The sequence below is a fragment of the Thermobia domestica genome, chromosome 14 (genome assembly GCF_964235325.1).
Source record: "Thermobia domestica chromosome 14, izTheDome1.hap1.1, whole genome shotgun sequence".
NCBI lineage: Eukaryota > Metazoa > Arthropoda > Insecta > Zygentoma > Lepismatidae > Thermobia > Thermobia domestica.
In genome coordinates this window covers 27,580,991-27,597,262 of record NC_137467.1, presented here as the reverse complement: position 1 = coordinate 27,597,262, position 16,272 = coordinate 27,580,991, and the positions used below count along the sequence as shown (strand labels likewise).

Here is a 16,272-nt window from a genome sequence, read left to right as displayed (position 1 = left end):
CCCTTCTGGTGTTGCTGTCGATGTGTGGTTTTCCCGTACCACTCGAAAGAAGAGGGACAAGTTGCTGCGGCCGACATCTTTCAATTGTTGGATGCGGAAGCGTTGCCACAATGAATCATTTCACGGACTTCGCTGTGCTTTGTCTTGTTAGCCATTTTAAGTAGTTTACAATCCTCACTCGCCAAGACCAAACGACTGAATGACAAATTGCCAACACAGCTGAGGTCATTAATTTCTTTTCCCTAAGCAAAGGGAGGGTTTCCTCCGTCAGAGAGAGGTGTGGGTGGGACCGAAGTATGTTTCACACATTTTCCTGAGTGCACATCTGAAATCGACAGGCTCAAACTACCCATCATTATCAGGATATACAACAGTACTCCTACTGGAGTAAATCGCGAACTCTGGAACATTTACATTTCCCACCGACAGTAATGACACCATGCTGCTTCCACTGAAATCAACGGCGACACTGTCACTGATTCACCGATTGGCATAAGACGTTTACTCTGGAAGTTCCAGCTTTTATTCATTAAAAAAAAAAAAAAAAAAAAAAAAAAAAAAAGTGTATTGAGATATCACAATCTTACACTGATTTTCTTCAAAGTAGTTTCCTTGGGCTGACACACACTTCTCCCGACGTTTCTCCAAATGTTGGAAGCAGTGCTCAAACGCCTTTTTTGGCAGGGGGTGGGGGATTGTGCGCAGAGAGTCGGTCATATTCCGCATGCTGTTTTCTGGTTCCTTTCAGGGATATTTCAAGCTTGGGATGGCATGACATGGAGCCGCGTGGGGAGAGTACGGAGCCTGACGAGCTGCTACGGTTGGCCAGGAAATTCTCCTAGACCACTCTCTTATCTGTATAGTGCCCATTGCTTCGTTCCCGAAAGCCTGTCTCCTAATTTTTCGAATCATTTCCACTTGAGATTTTCCAAGCTTGACACAAAAGTTAATGCAGTAACTCTGTTCAAGGCTTTGAGTCATTTTTTTTTTTTTTTTTAATATCAAAAATGAAAATCTGAAGCCGGTCACTTACTCTTCCTCACTCATAGGCGGTCTACCGGCGACTGACTGCTTCTGCAGGCTGAAGAAATAATGCACATCAGGATTACCTACATACATGCAACAACTACGGATCCCTAACTACATTTCTTTACGCCCCCTCCCCCCCCCAAAAAAAAATTAGGTCGGGCAGTTTTTGAACAAACCTCGTACATATAATTATACAAGAAGATAGGTTATTTGTGAAAATGAGTTCCATAAGTTTTAAGACTGATTTTGAAACCTTATTACACATACCTTATTCGAAAGTCCTTTAATCTTTCTTGATTTCCCGCGAGAAAGTCTGGGCACTGCCTCCCAAGTCTATGAAACGAATACATCAAACATTCGACGTACGAGAATTCTAGACGGGGTTCCTCTTTGTTAGCATTTTCTGAATCTTCGGCTGGTGGAAGCGGCATGTAGTCCTGAAGAAAGAAAAGAAGAAAAAAAAGTATAGAATGCTTTGATACGCCCTTCAACAGAAACATACATGTAAAATGAATTATTCACTTGAAAATAGTAAAAAATCTCACACTAAGCACACATTGTAGCCCAACTTCCTATATACAATTCGTTGCACTGGTACCGGAGGATTATGAAACATGGATATTTAGATAGAGCGCATACTAGTTCTTGTGTAATTTCTTGATCCAATTACGATGTCCTATAGTTCTAGAGCTATGGAGTTTTAACTTCCACCGTTCTCGACCGCTTATAACTCGGAAAGGAGGTGTTTTTCAACCCATGTTAATTAAAATCTTTTTATTATTATTATTTGATGTGAGGAATCACCTTCCAGGGTTTGGTGATCGAAGTTTTTGAACATACTGTATGAACATATTGCATCGTTTAATTTATATTGGTTAGCACTACGCCAAACCATGTAAATCCATTACCACTTCAAGGACGTTGATTAAAACGTTTCCTTACTTTTGTAAATAGGCCTCTGCTCGTCATAGTGCATAGACTTATTGAAAAACTCTCTGAAAAGCCTTATTCTATTATCTATAAAAGGAACTGAACAATACTTTTCCTACCACAGTATTGTGAGTGGTGATAATGTTTACAACAAAATGTAAGCAAAAGGCTAATACTCACCGCAAAAGAAACAAAATATTCTAAATGGCGTTTTCGGAAGACCCTGCTTCCATCTTCAGCTTACAAACAATTTGAAGAGAATTTAAAACACGGGGGAGAAATATGGATAACTAAAAAAGGTTTAAAATATGTGAAGCGCAAGTCTTCTGTCAAAAATAAGCACGTGCCAATGGTTACTCACTCGTCACTATTTACTGTTGTTCACTGCTTTTTTTCTTATCTTCCAGACGGCGGAAGTATGTAGTGAAAACAATGCTCCAAACACATGCCTCCTTTATCTAAAGTAGATTTCTTTTTACGAATGTAATAGACTTCTTTAATTGTTCGTTCAGTTGTTTTAGCTTTCTCTATCAAACATGAATTAGCAATGCTATGGTTATAGTCTTTAAGTTGCCAATCCGGATAACTGTTGAAGTTACGACATTTCAATGAGAGAATGTGCTCAGCTATTCTGGTAAAAATATTCCCTTCTGTTTGACCTATATATATTGTCACATTGACACTTAATAAGTGAAAGATACTTTAAAATTTGTTAGTATTTTCCTATAGATTTAGGAGTAATTACTGAAACATTGATGTTTAGAATATTTTGTTTCTTTTGTGGTGAAGCCTTTTCCTTCCATTTCTTTGTAAAATTTTTATCCTGTTTTGACCAACTGAATTCTTTATTTTTTTACGAATGGTTGCGAAAGTATAGTGATGTGGATTACCATATAATATTTAACAAGAATATACGTATTCTTAACAACATTCATATTCGGATCAATTCCCTTACAGCTTCACAGCACGATGCAGAATTTTCTTTCAGTGGCGTTACATAGTTTCCTAACAAGTCTAAATCGTATAACGTTTACTCCATAGGATGATAATCCTAAGAGAGCAAACATTACATTAGATAGTCGTAAATAGGATGTTTGCTCGAGCATTGACGATGAAACAAGTTATTATAAGTAATAGCTTTCAACGCCAACTACACATAAGCAAAGATTCTAAATACAACCTTAAATATGCTTACACACCAAAGATTCAGCATCATAATTTTCAAAGAATAATAAACACCACAAACAATAAGTAAGAATTATTTCCAGTACCATGCACATAAATTGATTACCACGAGGCTTGAGGATACAACATGCAAATCACAACCAATACGCACAAATGGACTTAAAATTTTAATAATTAACCATACTTACATCTCCTACTATTAGGTATTGGATATTACACTAAAATTTCGTATCGATGCTTCATATAGAATAAAATATATGTTGATACAATTGATAAATTACATTATTATCTGATTATTTTCTGCAGCAAGATAATCGAGCTGTTACGTTTCTTGTCTCTCGGCGCCAAGTAGTGTTGCCTACCGCCAAATCTCTTTAGTTCTCGCTGTTCGCGTGAGTTTCTCGTCTTGGGTGAGTAATAGCGGACAGAGCTGTGATTGGCTGGAGAAGCGCTGGCCAAGGTCAAGCCAGTCATCTGCATCCTCTGAGCGAGAAAACGAACACATAGACTGCTTGCAAGAGACAATCGTTTTTAATCTGCTTGCAAGTAACAATCCTTTTTAAAATAAAAGAGAATTAAATTGCTTGAGCCGCATACTGCCAAAATAATGTCCAAATGAGTTTATGACAATCGTTTGAAGTTTGATATCATTTAAGGCTAGTTCTCTAATATCTATAACTTGCGCATCGTGTATTCTAAAGCGAAATTAGAAAGCGAGTTCGACACGGTGCTCCACCGTTTCATACAGTTGTACGTTTCAAACAAACCAAATTGGTTTCTTTCTACTCATACCTCACAAGTAGTTTTTAAAATAGAAAGACTAGAAAATAAATGAGACACTTACAATGAGTCGATCGAACACCTTCTCTATCTTTTGCTCTGGATTTTCAAGATTTCCACAATGAGTACACAGTTCTGCTAATAATTTCAATATTTCCAGTTGCGGATCACTTCCATCCTCATTCACAGAGATTTCACTAAAAACAGGAAGAACTTGCTCACAAATGTAGATCACAAAACGAGAAGAATTCACCTGCGACTGAAGAAAAAATGAATAAACAAACAAATAAAATACATGAACAAAAGTTTTCTAATGAATAAACAAACAAATAAAATACATGAACAAAAGTTTTCTAAGACATTAAATTCAATACCAAATTTAACAGCAACTAAGGACTCAGACTAAGAGTCCAGTCTTCCCTTTTATCTCCAAGATACATATAATTCAAAGTAACTTCAACAGTTGTATTTTAGCGCATTAATTTACTATAATCAAAACAGTTATCTGTGAATGTGCTGTCAAGTTGAAAAATAGTGGTATGTAATTGTGATCCAATCTACATACGGATTCACAAAAGGAACACCTGCAACTGCAGTGACTCAGTGAACAGCGTTTACTTCTGGTGCGAGAGGTCTCTTGGTTCGATCCCAGGTACTCTCTAAGCGGGCTCTGATGGACAAAACCGTGTAGGTAGGTTTTCTTGGAGTTATCCCGTTTCTTCCCATTTTCTTCATTCCACTATTTCAGTCATCACCCTCACTCTTTCAACTACCTTCGATGCATAATTATTGGAAGACATTATATATATATATATATATATATATATATATATATATATATATATATATATATATATAAACACTACATTTGAATTTAAGACTATATAAGAGATTTCAAAAATGATAACTCAGCAGCAAGCACACCATAAAACAATTAAAAATTTACACACAACTTGATCATTAATAAAAAAGAGACTAGTATTTGTATAATATTTCATCACAACAAAGGATTCTAAATTAAGTTCAGATACAAGCAGGTGAGATAAGCAATGAGATTACATTATATATTTTGACAAACAAACATATTACCAAAATTTCCGCAGCAGCTGAGTGGAAAAATCGAACTATGACTACGTAATCTAAATCTTTCAGTTTTATACCCATTGTTATGCTCCGTTGGCTAAAGGAGACAGTCATGATGATAAATGAAATGGCGGAATGAAGAAAGTGGGAAGAAACGGGAAGACCCCGAGAAAATCCATGCACACGGTATTTGTCCACCACAAAGCCACCTGACGCGAGTAAATGCTCTACCACTGAGACTCCGCGGTCCCCATTACCTATATAAAGTTTGTAGCGCTGACAACACAGTTAGAAAATTAGAGGGAGGACAGCTTATCTTACATTTAGTGTTTTTATAGTTCACCACAGCATCTCTATAGATTTACCAGTTACTTATTCTTACCGTCAAGAGAGAACAGGGTGTCTACTAAAATTACAAAATGAAACTTCGTGACCTTTTCCTTCCTAAACCATAAAATTTAGTAACATTCTTAAGAGCAAATTTGAGTGCGAATTGGGCCGAATTTTCATGCATGCGATAGAAGCGAGATTTGTTTGCGATTTGGTAGCATCTAAAGTCGACCAGAGACATTTTTGGTGGTGATTTTATAGAACAAAATTTTCCTATCTACACTTATATTTGCACAGATAAAAAATTTCGAGACTTTTTCTTGACTTCCATGACAGTTTTCTGATTTCATGACTTTCGTGACCGATAGACACCCTGGAGAAGTTCATTTTTCCAGCACACCAGTAGAAAAAGAACGAAATAGTTAGCAGTTCAAAAGTTCTCACGAAGAGTTTGCATGAACAAGTGATGAAATATACACAGAGGATTTTCATCTTGCCAAGTACTCTGAAGTTGGAACTGTTCTGATTATTATTTTATATGACAGTGAGCAATAAAGAAAGAAAAATCAACACCCATCTACATTTATGAAGAATATAGCTTGATTTCAAAGTGGAGACTGAAATTATACTGATTACCTTATTTGATATTTCAGTAGCTGTAGGTAGCAACACATGAAGTTTGTCGAAATGTTTACACAAATATAATCAAATACAGAAAATCATCTTCAGAAAAGCAAACAATCGTTCAAACATATACCGAGTTACTACACTTCATCACGCTTAAACATTTCCAGGCGTTAAACTAGAATAATAGTAGTTGAGAACTTACCGAGAAATACGGCAACGCATGCCTGACACACTGTATAAGTCTATCAACGTTGTCACTTTCTGGATCAGAAGGGTTGAATGCTTGATCAAGTTCAGCTTGTTCCGCCACTAAGTCTACTAATTCCTGCTGTCCACTGACGGTAAGTCCAAGCCTTGTACTGCCTAGCAGTACCATTAGCTGGTGAAATTCATCCGCCGTCACATCCTGAGCAAATTAAAACTATTTACGTTAGTACTAAAAATAATACAGAAAAACTACTATCAAGCACTATCAGACAAATTTTATCGTCCCAATACATCAGTCTTAGATCGTACACTGTTCATCATTTACGAGAATTTCGGTAAGCATATTAAAATAGTTTTGTGAAAATACAGTGGAGATAAACTGCAACGAAAACTTCGGTGTTGAAGTTTCAACAGTTATCAATTATCTGCCGTTACAGGTATTAACGAAAGAGAAAACCAGACTTTTTAACACACCAGATCCTCTGTAGGTGTGAATTCTATAACGTATGAAGAGTGAAAAGTGACTGACTAGAGCGAGACTCGAACCTGGGACCTTGGGCATATCGTGCCGATGTGTGATGGTTAACGCATCAGCACGGTATGCCAGAGGTCTCGAATTCGAGTCCCGGTCCAGTCAGTCACTTTTTCACTCTTCATACGTTATAGAATACGTTCATACGTTTTTCACTCTTTGAGCGTTATCTGCCATTAGTTTAAATTGAAATGAGAAACATATAAAATGTTTCTTGGTATCTTGAGTAGAGTTGGGGAGGCTTACGAACTTCCTTTATTAATTTTAAAAATAATTAAGCAGAATCTTTCATAAAATGACTACCTCAAATGAAAACAATGACTGTACAGTCTAACTTAAAAAAGGCAATAAACTGTAATTATATTTTACTATCTAATTAGCGCACATAAATTAAAGAGGAAAATAGGAAAAACCATCACATGCAATAATGGGAAGAAACACTGAATTGAACAAATGCGACATTTCCTCCCTTATTTTATTTAAAAATAGAAAGCATAAAACTTATAAACTTCATCGTAATAACGAAATTGAGATGAATCAATGAAAAAAACAACTGTACTAACCTTCCTGCGAGATATTTTTTACAATTATTGACTTTCATTATTATTACCAAAACTCAAAATAATACATTTCTTTTGACATACTCTTCAGAAAAAACATTTCCATTCGGTTATTCCTAGCATGGGAATGAGGTTCTATACTGTGCCGCAACTTTCTTCCTCTTACACAGATGGTCAAATCGCTTTATCTAATGTTTTTATGATCGGCCAATGAACTATGAGTAGTGGCTAATATAATCGCGGATTGGCCGAGAACAATTTCAGTTAACAGGCAAAGTCAATTCACTCAGATGCATCGCATAGCGAAAATCAAGACAACTATCTGATCGCAATAATAACTAAACCATGTTCTAATCTGTTCTGCGTTGCGGCGTACCGAAAATTAAATACACACATCGTAAATTAATTCTACTATTACTAATGATGGCTATTCGTTTACTATGAAAATGTGGTATTTGTAAACGCATTGTTACTTCGAAACTTCTGGTAATTTGGCACTTATTACAGTTGTAACTTTGCCTGTTCTTATGTAGCTGTCTGTTACATGACAGTACAATAATCACTGACAAACAGTTAAATTTAACAAGGCCGCATTTCTTGAATTTTGCTACTCCCCAGATATTATACTGTTTCAATAACAGAAACCATCTGCATCAAATCCTACCGTAAATGTACACAGACTCAAACAAACGAACCAAACATTAAAAAAAAATATTAACTTATTGTAAGCTCTTACCTGTAATACCTTCTTGCACTCCGCAATTAGAAAATCTTCGACTTCTTTGGTTACTATATCTTGACCTAATGTTCGAAACTTTGTCGTTAAAAACTTGATTCCACGTTCACGCACGACCTCCTCTCCTGAATTGATCTGAGAAAATAATCCCGCCAGAGAGCCTTCGAATAAAATACAAAACAATTACGTAATAAAGTAAAAACTCTAGGAGAAAAATCTTTAAAATTTTAATCCAAATGAGAAACTCATATACAGGGTTGCAAATAAGTCAGTTAACCTTATAATGCGTGTTTTTTTCTTCAGTAAAAAAAGTTTTGCAAGAGAAAACAAGGAGTAACGGAAGTAGCGGTACGCTTAATAGTGCCATCTATGCGGAAACTGGAATTACAACTAGATTGGAACGTTCCCAATCTGGTTCAACACGCATAACTAACTAACTAGTACTACATGCCACCTATCAACTCATACCGTTATGTAGGAAAGCACAGATTATTTACCATTATGACCCATATCTGTCCCACTATGCATTGTAGGGTTTTATATATATATATATATATATATATATATATATATATATATATATATATATATAGATAGATAGATAGATAGATAGATAGATATATAGATAGATAGATAAAATTTGTATCTCATTTTGGCTATATGGAAGGTAATTATGAAACACATGCTAGATTAATGTATTTGAGAAATAACCGGAGACTGTTTCTGTACCTTAGTATATTAAGTTTCAAAAAAACTGAGTTCTGTAGTTTAGGCAGTCCTATAATCTCGTTTCTTATTAACTTTCAAAATTGTAGACCTACAGTATTTTGTTGTAAATAGCCTAAGCTGCATATCAACATACTAAAACAAAGAAATAGAAATAGCCAAAGTTATTTTTAGTGAACATCCTAGAACTTCGTCTAAATTTGTTTTACAAGCCTGTTTGTAACCTGAAACTATCTAATATAGGAATATTATATAAGGACTATTATAGTCAACTCACAAAAATGTTAGAATAACATCAGTAGCTATTTCTACTTTCTTTCTTAGTTATTTTCTTGTAACTCAGCCAAATATTTGTATATCTTTATGTAATGATCGCAAAATAACGAAGACTTCTTTGTCTCACAATTGAATTTCTTCATACCTCAATATCATATACAGAAAGCTGGGAACAGCAGGTGTCTCAATTACCCACCCAGTGTCTCATAATTACCCTTTTGGAGGGAAATTATGAGACAGCACAAATTTGACATTTACTCATCAACTTACGAGATGATAGGAAATTTCTTGGCAGCAATATTGTTACTCTATTAGCACCATAAACTGCTGCCTAGGTTAAATGCTTTCAAATCTAATGGAAACAGAGTAACTTGGAAAATTTGTGAAATCTGTCTCATAATTACCCTCACTGACCCTATCATAAGAAAAAGTGACAAAACATTAAGGAAATATAAAGAAATGGATTCACTGGGATAGAACAACCACCACAGCTTATTGACTGCTGCGGCCACACGTCAACTGGGTGATCGACCAGGATGAGAATACTAGGTAACGAGGATTAGAATAGCACAATTTGACGTGTGACGAACAGGAATCGACAAGATGTTTCTGCATTGCCCTACTTTGACGAGACAATTCCTTTATACTTCTTTAATTTTTGTTTCCTGTTATTTCTACTATTTTTATCTTCCGCGAACAAGGCTCTAGAGGAGAGTTGAGTTGATGATTTTGGGTTTAACGTCCTGTTCAGCAGCGAAGCTATATGAGACGTGGACCTACTGATTAACGTGGAATACGAACCACATGAGCTCCAGCCGGGAATCGAACCCGGGTCTCCCACGCCAAAGGCGCGTACGCTAACCGCTTAGCCACGGCTTTAAAGGAGAGTCGAAAGCTTGGAAGTTCAAGAAGTTCTGAGGATCACAAAAATAAATGAAAAAATTTAATTTCTATTTCTATGACCAGAAACTTACCTTTAGGATCTGTCTTAAATATAGTCATCAGAGAATTATAGACAACACTAAGTTCTGTTTGGTCTTGAGTTTGCAGTAACTGAGACAATACATCGGCAATCTTGTGTGTGTGCTCCTTGTTATCTTTACAAAGATTCGGAAGATCTTTTATTGCCTGCTTTCTTATCTGGAAGAGAAAAGAAAATTAATTGCTGACGCATCAACCGTAGAAAATGCAATGAAATACATACTTTACTTCCGTGAGTCTTAACTAAAGGGAAAGAAGTTTTATTTTGTAAGTAGAGTTCCCAGTTTGTAACGAGATTAACACGAAGTTTTACAACGATAACTTGTATTTATAGTGTTTATTATTATTATTATTGTCATTCAGGGTAGAAAGTGCTACACTACATTAATTTGCACTACCTACCTAGTAGAAGAAAAAGAAGAAAACATAATATTTAATGTCATAAAAATGTTGATTTTGTAATGTTTATTTTTCAGTTGTTAGCTAAAAATGATTGTTTATTCGTTGTCATGACACTGATTTGGTTACTGAGAAAACAGTTTAGTCACTGTGTAAATGTTGATACATAGAGCACAAGAGTTTACGAATCAAGACGCCATGTAAGACTGACACATGTTACTTAATTGTAAAATAAATTACAATTATTATGAAATATAGGGTGTTAGATTAATTTTAAAGCTGGTGTATAATTCTACAAATGATCTTTGTATAAGTAGTAACAAATTTTGTCCTTGATATTCTTCAAACTAACTGTGGCGTTATATTTCTCCTTCAACTCATCACACGAACGCCGAATAGGACTCTGATAAATACAGGGCTTGTCTGAATTCCTTCCACTTTCTTTACTGTTATTGATCACGATATTACTGTACGTAACATTCATACTGCATTAGGTAAAAGAGATACAAAAGAGAAGAAACTGTAAAGAAAATATTTAAAAAAATATGGTGCTGTAGTGCACACACGGTTAACAAAATTATAATTATGGGGAAATAGTCATACAATTAAAAATGTCAGCGTGATTAAGTTTTGAAACAATCGTAAGGCCGCGCCTCCATTGCTTCCGAATGCGATTGCGAACTGCGAATTCATGTGCCTCTACTACATCCGAAGTTTTGCGAATGAAAATCAAGTTGGAATGGTTCTTTCCAAGCTTCAATGTGAAATATTTTTGCTTGAAAATTCGTACCTTAAAGTCTTGAGAGCCTAAATAACAATAATATCTATTAATTTCCTCTGTATGCAAAATAAAGTGAATGTCCGTCAAGCTTCCGTTATTATTATGCTTCCGTGGTAACCGCTACTATTTTCACTTTAAAATAAATTAACTAAATAAAATTAGAGATTACAGAATCAACCTACTTTCTAAGAAAATTTTCTCCACGAGTAAAGAAACCCGTTTTTGCTATTTCAAACATTTTTGTCAATAATTACATGTATTCGTAAAATCATTATTTGAGGAACAAAAGCGAAATATAAATTTAATGAGATGTTGCGGTTCGTGTATTAATTAAATCTTCATATTTTAAAGACAAAACAAAAGAAAATACACATATCTTCCACTCAAAATTCCTTGCATACATCTGTTCATAATTTGTTCACGATGTGTCGTTTGTGTAATCTGAATGTGCTTGGTTCTACAATGGAACTTTATCAAAAACAATTTATTAAAGCATCAATATCTATTTCCATCTTTACTTTTATTTTTTAACTCCGCACCTCACAACGTCGTCTGCTTTCACGCAAAACAAACTTTTTTCATTTACGTAGCGCTCAATTCCACTGCAGACGACACTCCATTCGTACGAATTCGAACGAATAATCCCAACATGTTGGGATCGTTCGCATTCGCATCTTTTCGTAGGTTTTCGCAATTTGCAGGTCGGAACTAGTCGGGGCACTCCAATGTATTTACACGTGCTGGGAAATTCGCATTCGGAAGCAATGGAGGCGCGGCATAAGATACTGAAGTTGTGGGACTTAAAATTGTTTGCGTATTGCGTACCTGAGAATAAGTGCAGTTTCTAAATGTATCAGGTCAAAGCATGATCCTGAATTGAAAACAGATACCATGGAAATGCTAATCGCTGCCTTTGTTCGACTTGTGATTGATACAGCCGTCTGGTGACAGGTTATAAAACTATTTAAAAAATACACGACTTCTTGGGAGCCATCTACCAGACGAAACATCTCCAACCCAAAGGAAGCTCAGCTAACCTAGTACGTTCTCATAAATTAAAGAATCCTGTTAACAAAGCTTTTAGAAAGAAAACTAGTTGATTGTGCCAAAATTGTAAACTGCCTTTGCCTGCCAGAATGCTCCACACACGTTAGCAAATCTGCAAATATTGTTTACATCTTCAAGCAGAATTATTCAAATAATAATTTAGTGCTTTTTGAAATAAATTTCTAAGTTACAAATATTGATGTTTACATTTATTTCTGGCTAGTAAAGATACATTTGAAAAATCTACTTTCTGAATATATCAAGCGTTTTCATGCCCAAAAATTATTAAAAATATACCTAATGGTCTCGAGTTTCTTGAAACTACTAGTAAATAAGCACCTAAAGCTCACGGTATTAACCTGCATTGTAAAAACAACCTTACAATCATAAAAAATTCCGGCGTTTGGATGAGAAAAAGACGTATATAAGGTTAATATAACCTTACTCCTGATAATACACAGAACATATGGACTACCTAATCTTATCGGAACAGATTCGCCTATCATATTTCATTATACCTAATCTTATCGGAACAGATTCGCCTATCATATTTCATTAAAAAAAAAAAAAACTCAGCCCAACATAATAAACCACTCACGAAAACTTTGCAACAACCAGTGCATAACCCTGTGATTAACTATGTAAGTAACATCGCTCGTGAATGCAAATAACAAAGATGGTGCTGTTAGATTGGACGATATGTACATTTTTATTCTCTGACCAGAGCCTGTACAAATTTAATTAACTAACTCTATGGCCTATGAAACCCGGAGGTTCAATGCCGCGTTCACAAAAGCTCCCCACTGACTTCTATCCTTAGCCAACTGGATCCAGTTTCTATTTTGTATTCCTATTTCTGCGAGATCCATCTTAATATTGTCATCCCATCTGCTCCTAGGTCTTCTTAATGGCCGTTTTCCGACTGGTATTCCAGTCAAGACTTTGAAAGCGTTTCTACGTTCTTGCATCCTAGCTACATGACCTGCCCACCTGAGCCTAACAATGCTTAGTAAACCGTATAAATTATGTAGTTCCTCGTTATGAAGTTTCCGGCATTCCCCACTCCCGTTCCTCTTGACTCCGAATATTCGTTTCAGGATCTTGTTCTTAAATACATTCAATCTATGTTCTTCCCTCAGAGTAAGCGACCATGTTGTACAAATGTTATTACTAACAATAAGTAAATACACAAATAAATAAATACAACATTTGAAGAAAAAGAGAAGCTTCTAACAAGCAGCATCGGCATAGACAAAGTTAAAGCTGATGAAAGCATACGTGTGGAGCGTTCCATTGTGTGGATGTGAAAAGTGGATACCCAAAAGAAGAGGAAAAACTGAGAATGGAAACCTTTGAAATGTGATGCTCCAGAAGAAGACTGAAAATTAAATGAGAAGAGAATTGCAAGTGGTAGGAGACAAAAAGTAGTATAGTGAGACAACACAAAATAGGATGAATGGACATATACGACATGGAAGAATCACACGATAGTAGCTACGGAGGCAATTTCAGAAGGTAAAATACCTAGAGAAAGGCCACGATTAAAATATACAGGCGAAGTAATACAAGATATAGGGAAGAAAAGCTACAAGAAACTGTAAAGTCTGGCTCAGGATAGGAAAGGACGAAACACTACATCAAAGCAATCGAGAGACTGTTGACCTGAAGTGTGACGAGCACAAAGAAGTCACCCACCTAACAGAATAACCATTCCTGTATAACGCTTGCAAGAGAAGAATTTCCTCCGATGGGGAAGGTGATTTAATTGCTATTTAAAGACTAGACGAAAACTAACCTTGGAGAAGCAGTATATGCCTTCGTGCTATCATGGAACAACAGTACTTGGGTTTAATCCCACTTTTTTTCTTTTGAAAAAGACTTGGGTCAATGTGGGTTTTATCGGACTTTTTCGGGTTTAATTGGATTTTCCGGAATTCTTAAGTTTCTTTGAAGCGAAGATGTTAAAAATTTGATTTATAATCGAAGATGACATTGTCTTAATTTACAACAATTTCCATTGCCCTATTGCCGGTCCGCTTACCAGTGAGAGCGCATTTACTGGATGAAATAACTACAGAGATGAGAGCACAAGACAGTCCTCCCCTACAACTCCTACCAACGCGGCGTTCCTTTCGACTACCTATCCACACTAGTTCCTCCGAATGCTAATGTAACGCCACAACCATCAGACGACGACGACACAACTCTGTTGTTGTAGCTGGTGACATTTCACGAGAACGTCTTGTACGATAGCGTGCTTATTGACATTCTGGAGGCTTTTTATAACACCTTGCGAATCGGTTTAGGTAATCATACGACACAGCAGAAGCTAAAGCATGGTCGAGAGCAAGTTTAAGTGCAGTTAGTTCACCAGTAAGTACTGAATATGGCTGATAAAGACTAAATTCCAGTGTCCTTGTTAGTGATAAAAGCATAGCCGAGATGCAAAGCAAGAACACACCTTTCTACTGTAAGAGCATTTTAAATCTATACTACTTTTTAATCTTAAATATTCCTGCAAGACTACAGTAACCATACCAATCTTACATCATTTCAACTCTCTAATAATAGCTATGTAAAGTCAACTAAGCATTACTTTAACTTACCGCAACTTCATCGTCTTCACAAAGGTCTAATTGTGCTTCTATTGCTTGATCTGCAAGTTGTGGAAAGTGCTTGAAAAACCTTGCAATAAACTGTGATGCTAAACGCTTCTCTTTCTCAGTTCCTTTCACCGCAGTAAGGATTTCCATATACTCATTTTCATGCTGCAATATATCAAATGATATCAATGTAATACATTACATAATTATTTACACAATTACCGCAACAGAAACAGTTCTTGCAAATTAAGAATCTGGGTGTCAGTACGGGGAAAATTTATGAATAAAACCTACTAATTCACTCATAAAAGAGCTTACTTATACACACACACATCTAAGAACTTACGAGGTGCGACACAAAAGAAACGGGACTGAAGTAATAACCCAGAATACTTACATTATTGGTTCCTGTCGGTGGTTCACCTTCAAAGTAGCCCCCTTTTGTTTCAACACACTACTACATTCGCTTCTGCCATTGTATATAACATCCACGGAAGCCATGTTGTGTAAGGGGCTAGGGGCCGCAGTGGCTCACTGGTAGAGCGTTCACCTCTGGTGCATGGGGTCCCGGGTTCAAATCCTGCTCCCGCCAAGTGAACTTTGTGGTGGGCAAACACCGCGTGCGTGGGTTTTCTCGGGGTTCTCCCGTTTCCTCCCACTTTCTTCATTCCACCATTTCATTCATTTCTCATAATCACCGTCTCCTTTAGCCTAACCGGCATAATCGTGGGACGTAAAAATCAAAGATTTCATTCCATTTTTTCTGTAAGGGGCTTTAGTACGTTTTCAGTTTTTTTTTCTAACCTCATTAACGGAGGTAAAATGTGCTGCATTCAGTTCACATTTGTTTTTCGAACAAAAAGAAAATAAATAAATAAATAAAATAACGTGCCAAATCAGGCAAGTACGGCAAGTATTCCAACACTGCAATGTTTTTTCGAGCGAAAAATTGCTGTAAGCATAGAACCTTGTGAGGACGTGCATTGCACAAGTTTCCCGCATTTCCAGTTCTTCCGTTAAGATGCATCTAACTGATTCTCTGTCCAAGTTCACAGTCTCAGCAATGACTAACACTCAATCTGCTGTCATTTCTCACAACATGACGAACATTTTCGATATTTCTATTAGTTACAGAAGAACGCGGGCGACCTGTTCGTTCATCATCATCACAGCTCTCCCTACCCTCCAAAAACCTTTTTATGTCACTCAAACACTTGTATTCTTGACATGCAGGCTTCATTATAAACTTCCTTCAACATTTGAAATGTTTCAGTGGCAGAGTTTCGAAGTTTCACGAGAAACTTTATGTTTATATTTTGTTCTACTACTTTCACGCTCGTCACATTCCGCCAACGTACTCAAACATGTGTTCACTCTTTGTCGCTTATCTCGCGGATGGCTGGGCCAGATGTGTCCAGTTCACTGTATGACAGTTTATCTTTGCAAAAACAATATGCATT

General features: G+C 36.2%; 1 protein-coding gene across 1 annotated transcript in view; it reads right to left on the bottom strand.

Annotated features, from left to right (window-relative positions):
• cass (apoptosis inhibitor cassowary) overlaps nt 1-16,272 on the bottom strand; it is a 41,582-nt gene that overhangs the window by 16,353 nt on the left and 8,957 nt on the right. The window contains exons 2-7 of the mRNA XM_081737802.1: nt 14,816-14,977; nt 9,976-10,141; nt 8,000-8,160; nt 6,167-6,370; nt 3,989-4,183; nt 1,297-1,466 (exon numbers count right to left, since the gene is read on the bottom strand). Coding sequence (XP_081593928.1) covers nt 1,297-1,466; nt 3,989-4,183; nt 6,167-6,370; nt 8,000-8,160; nt 9,976-10,141; nt 14,816-14,977 — 1,058 coding nt within the window. The remainder of the gene's footprint in view (nt 1-1,296; nt 1,467-3,988; nt 4,184-6,166; nt 6,371-7,999; nt 8,161-9,975; nt 10,142-14,815; nt 14,978-16,272) is intronic.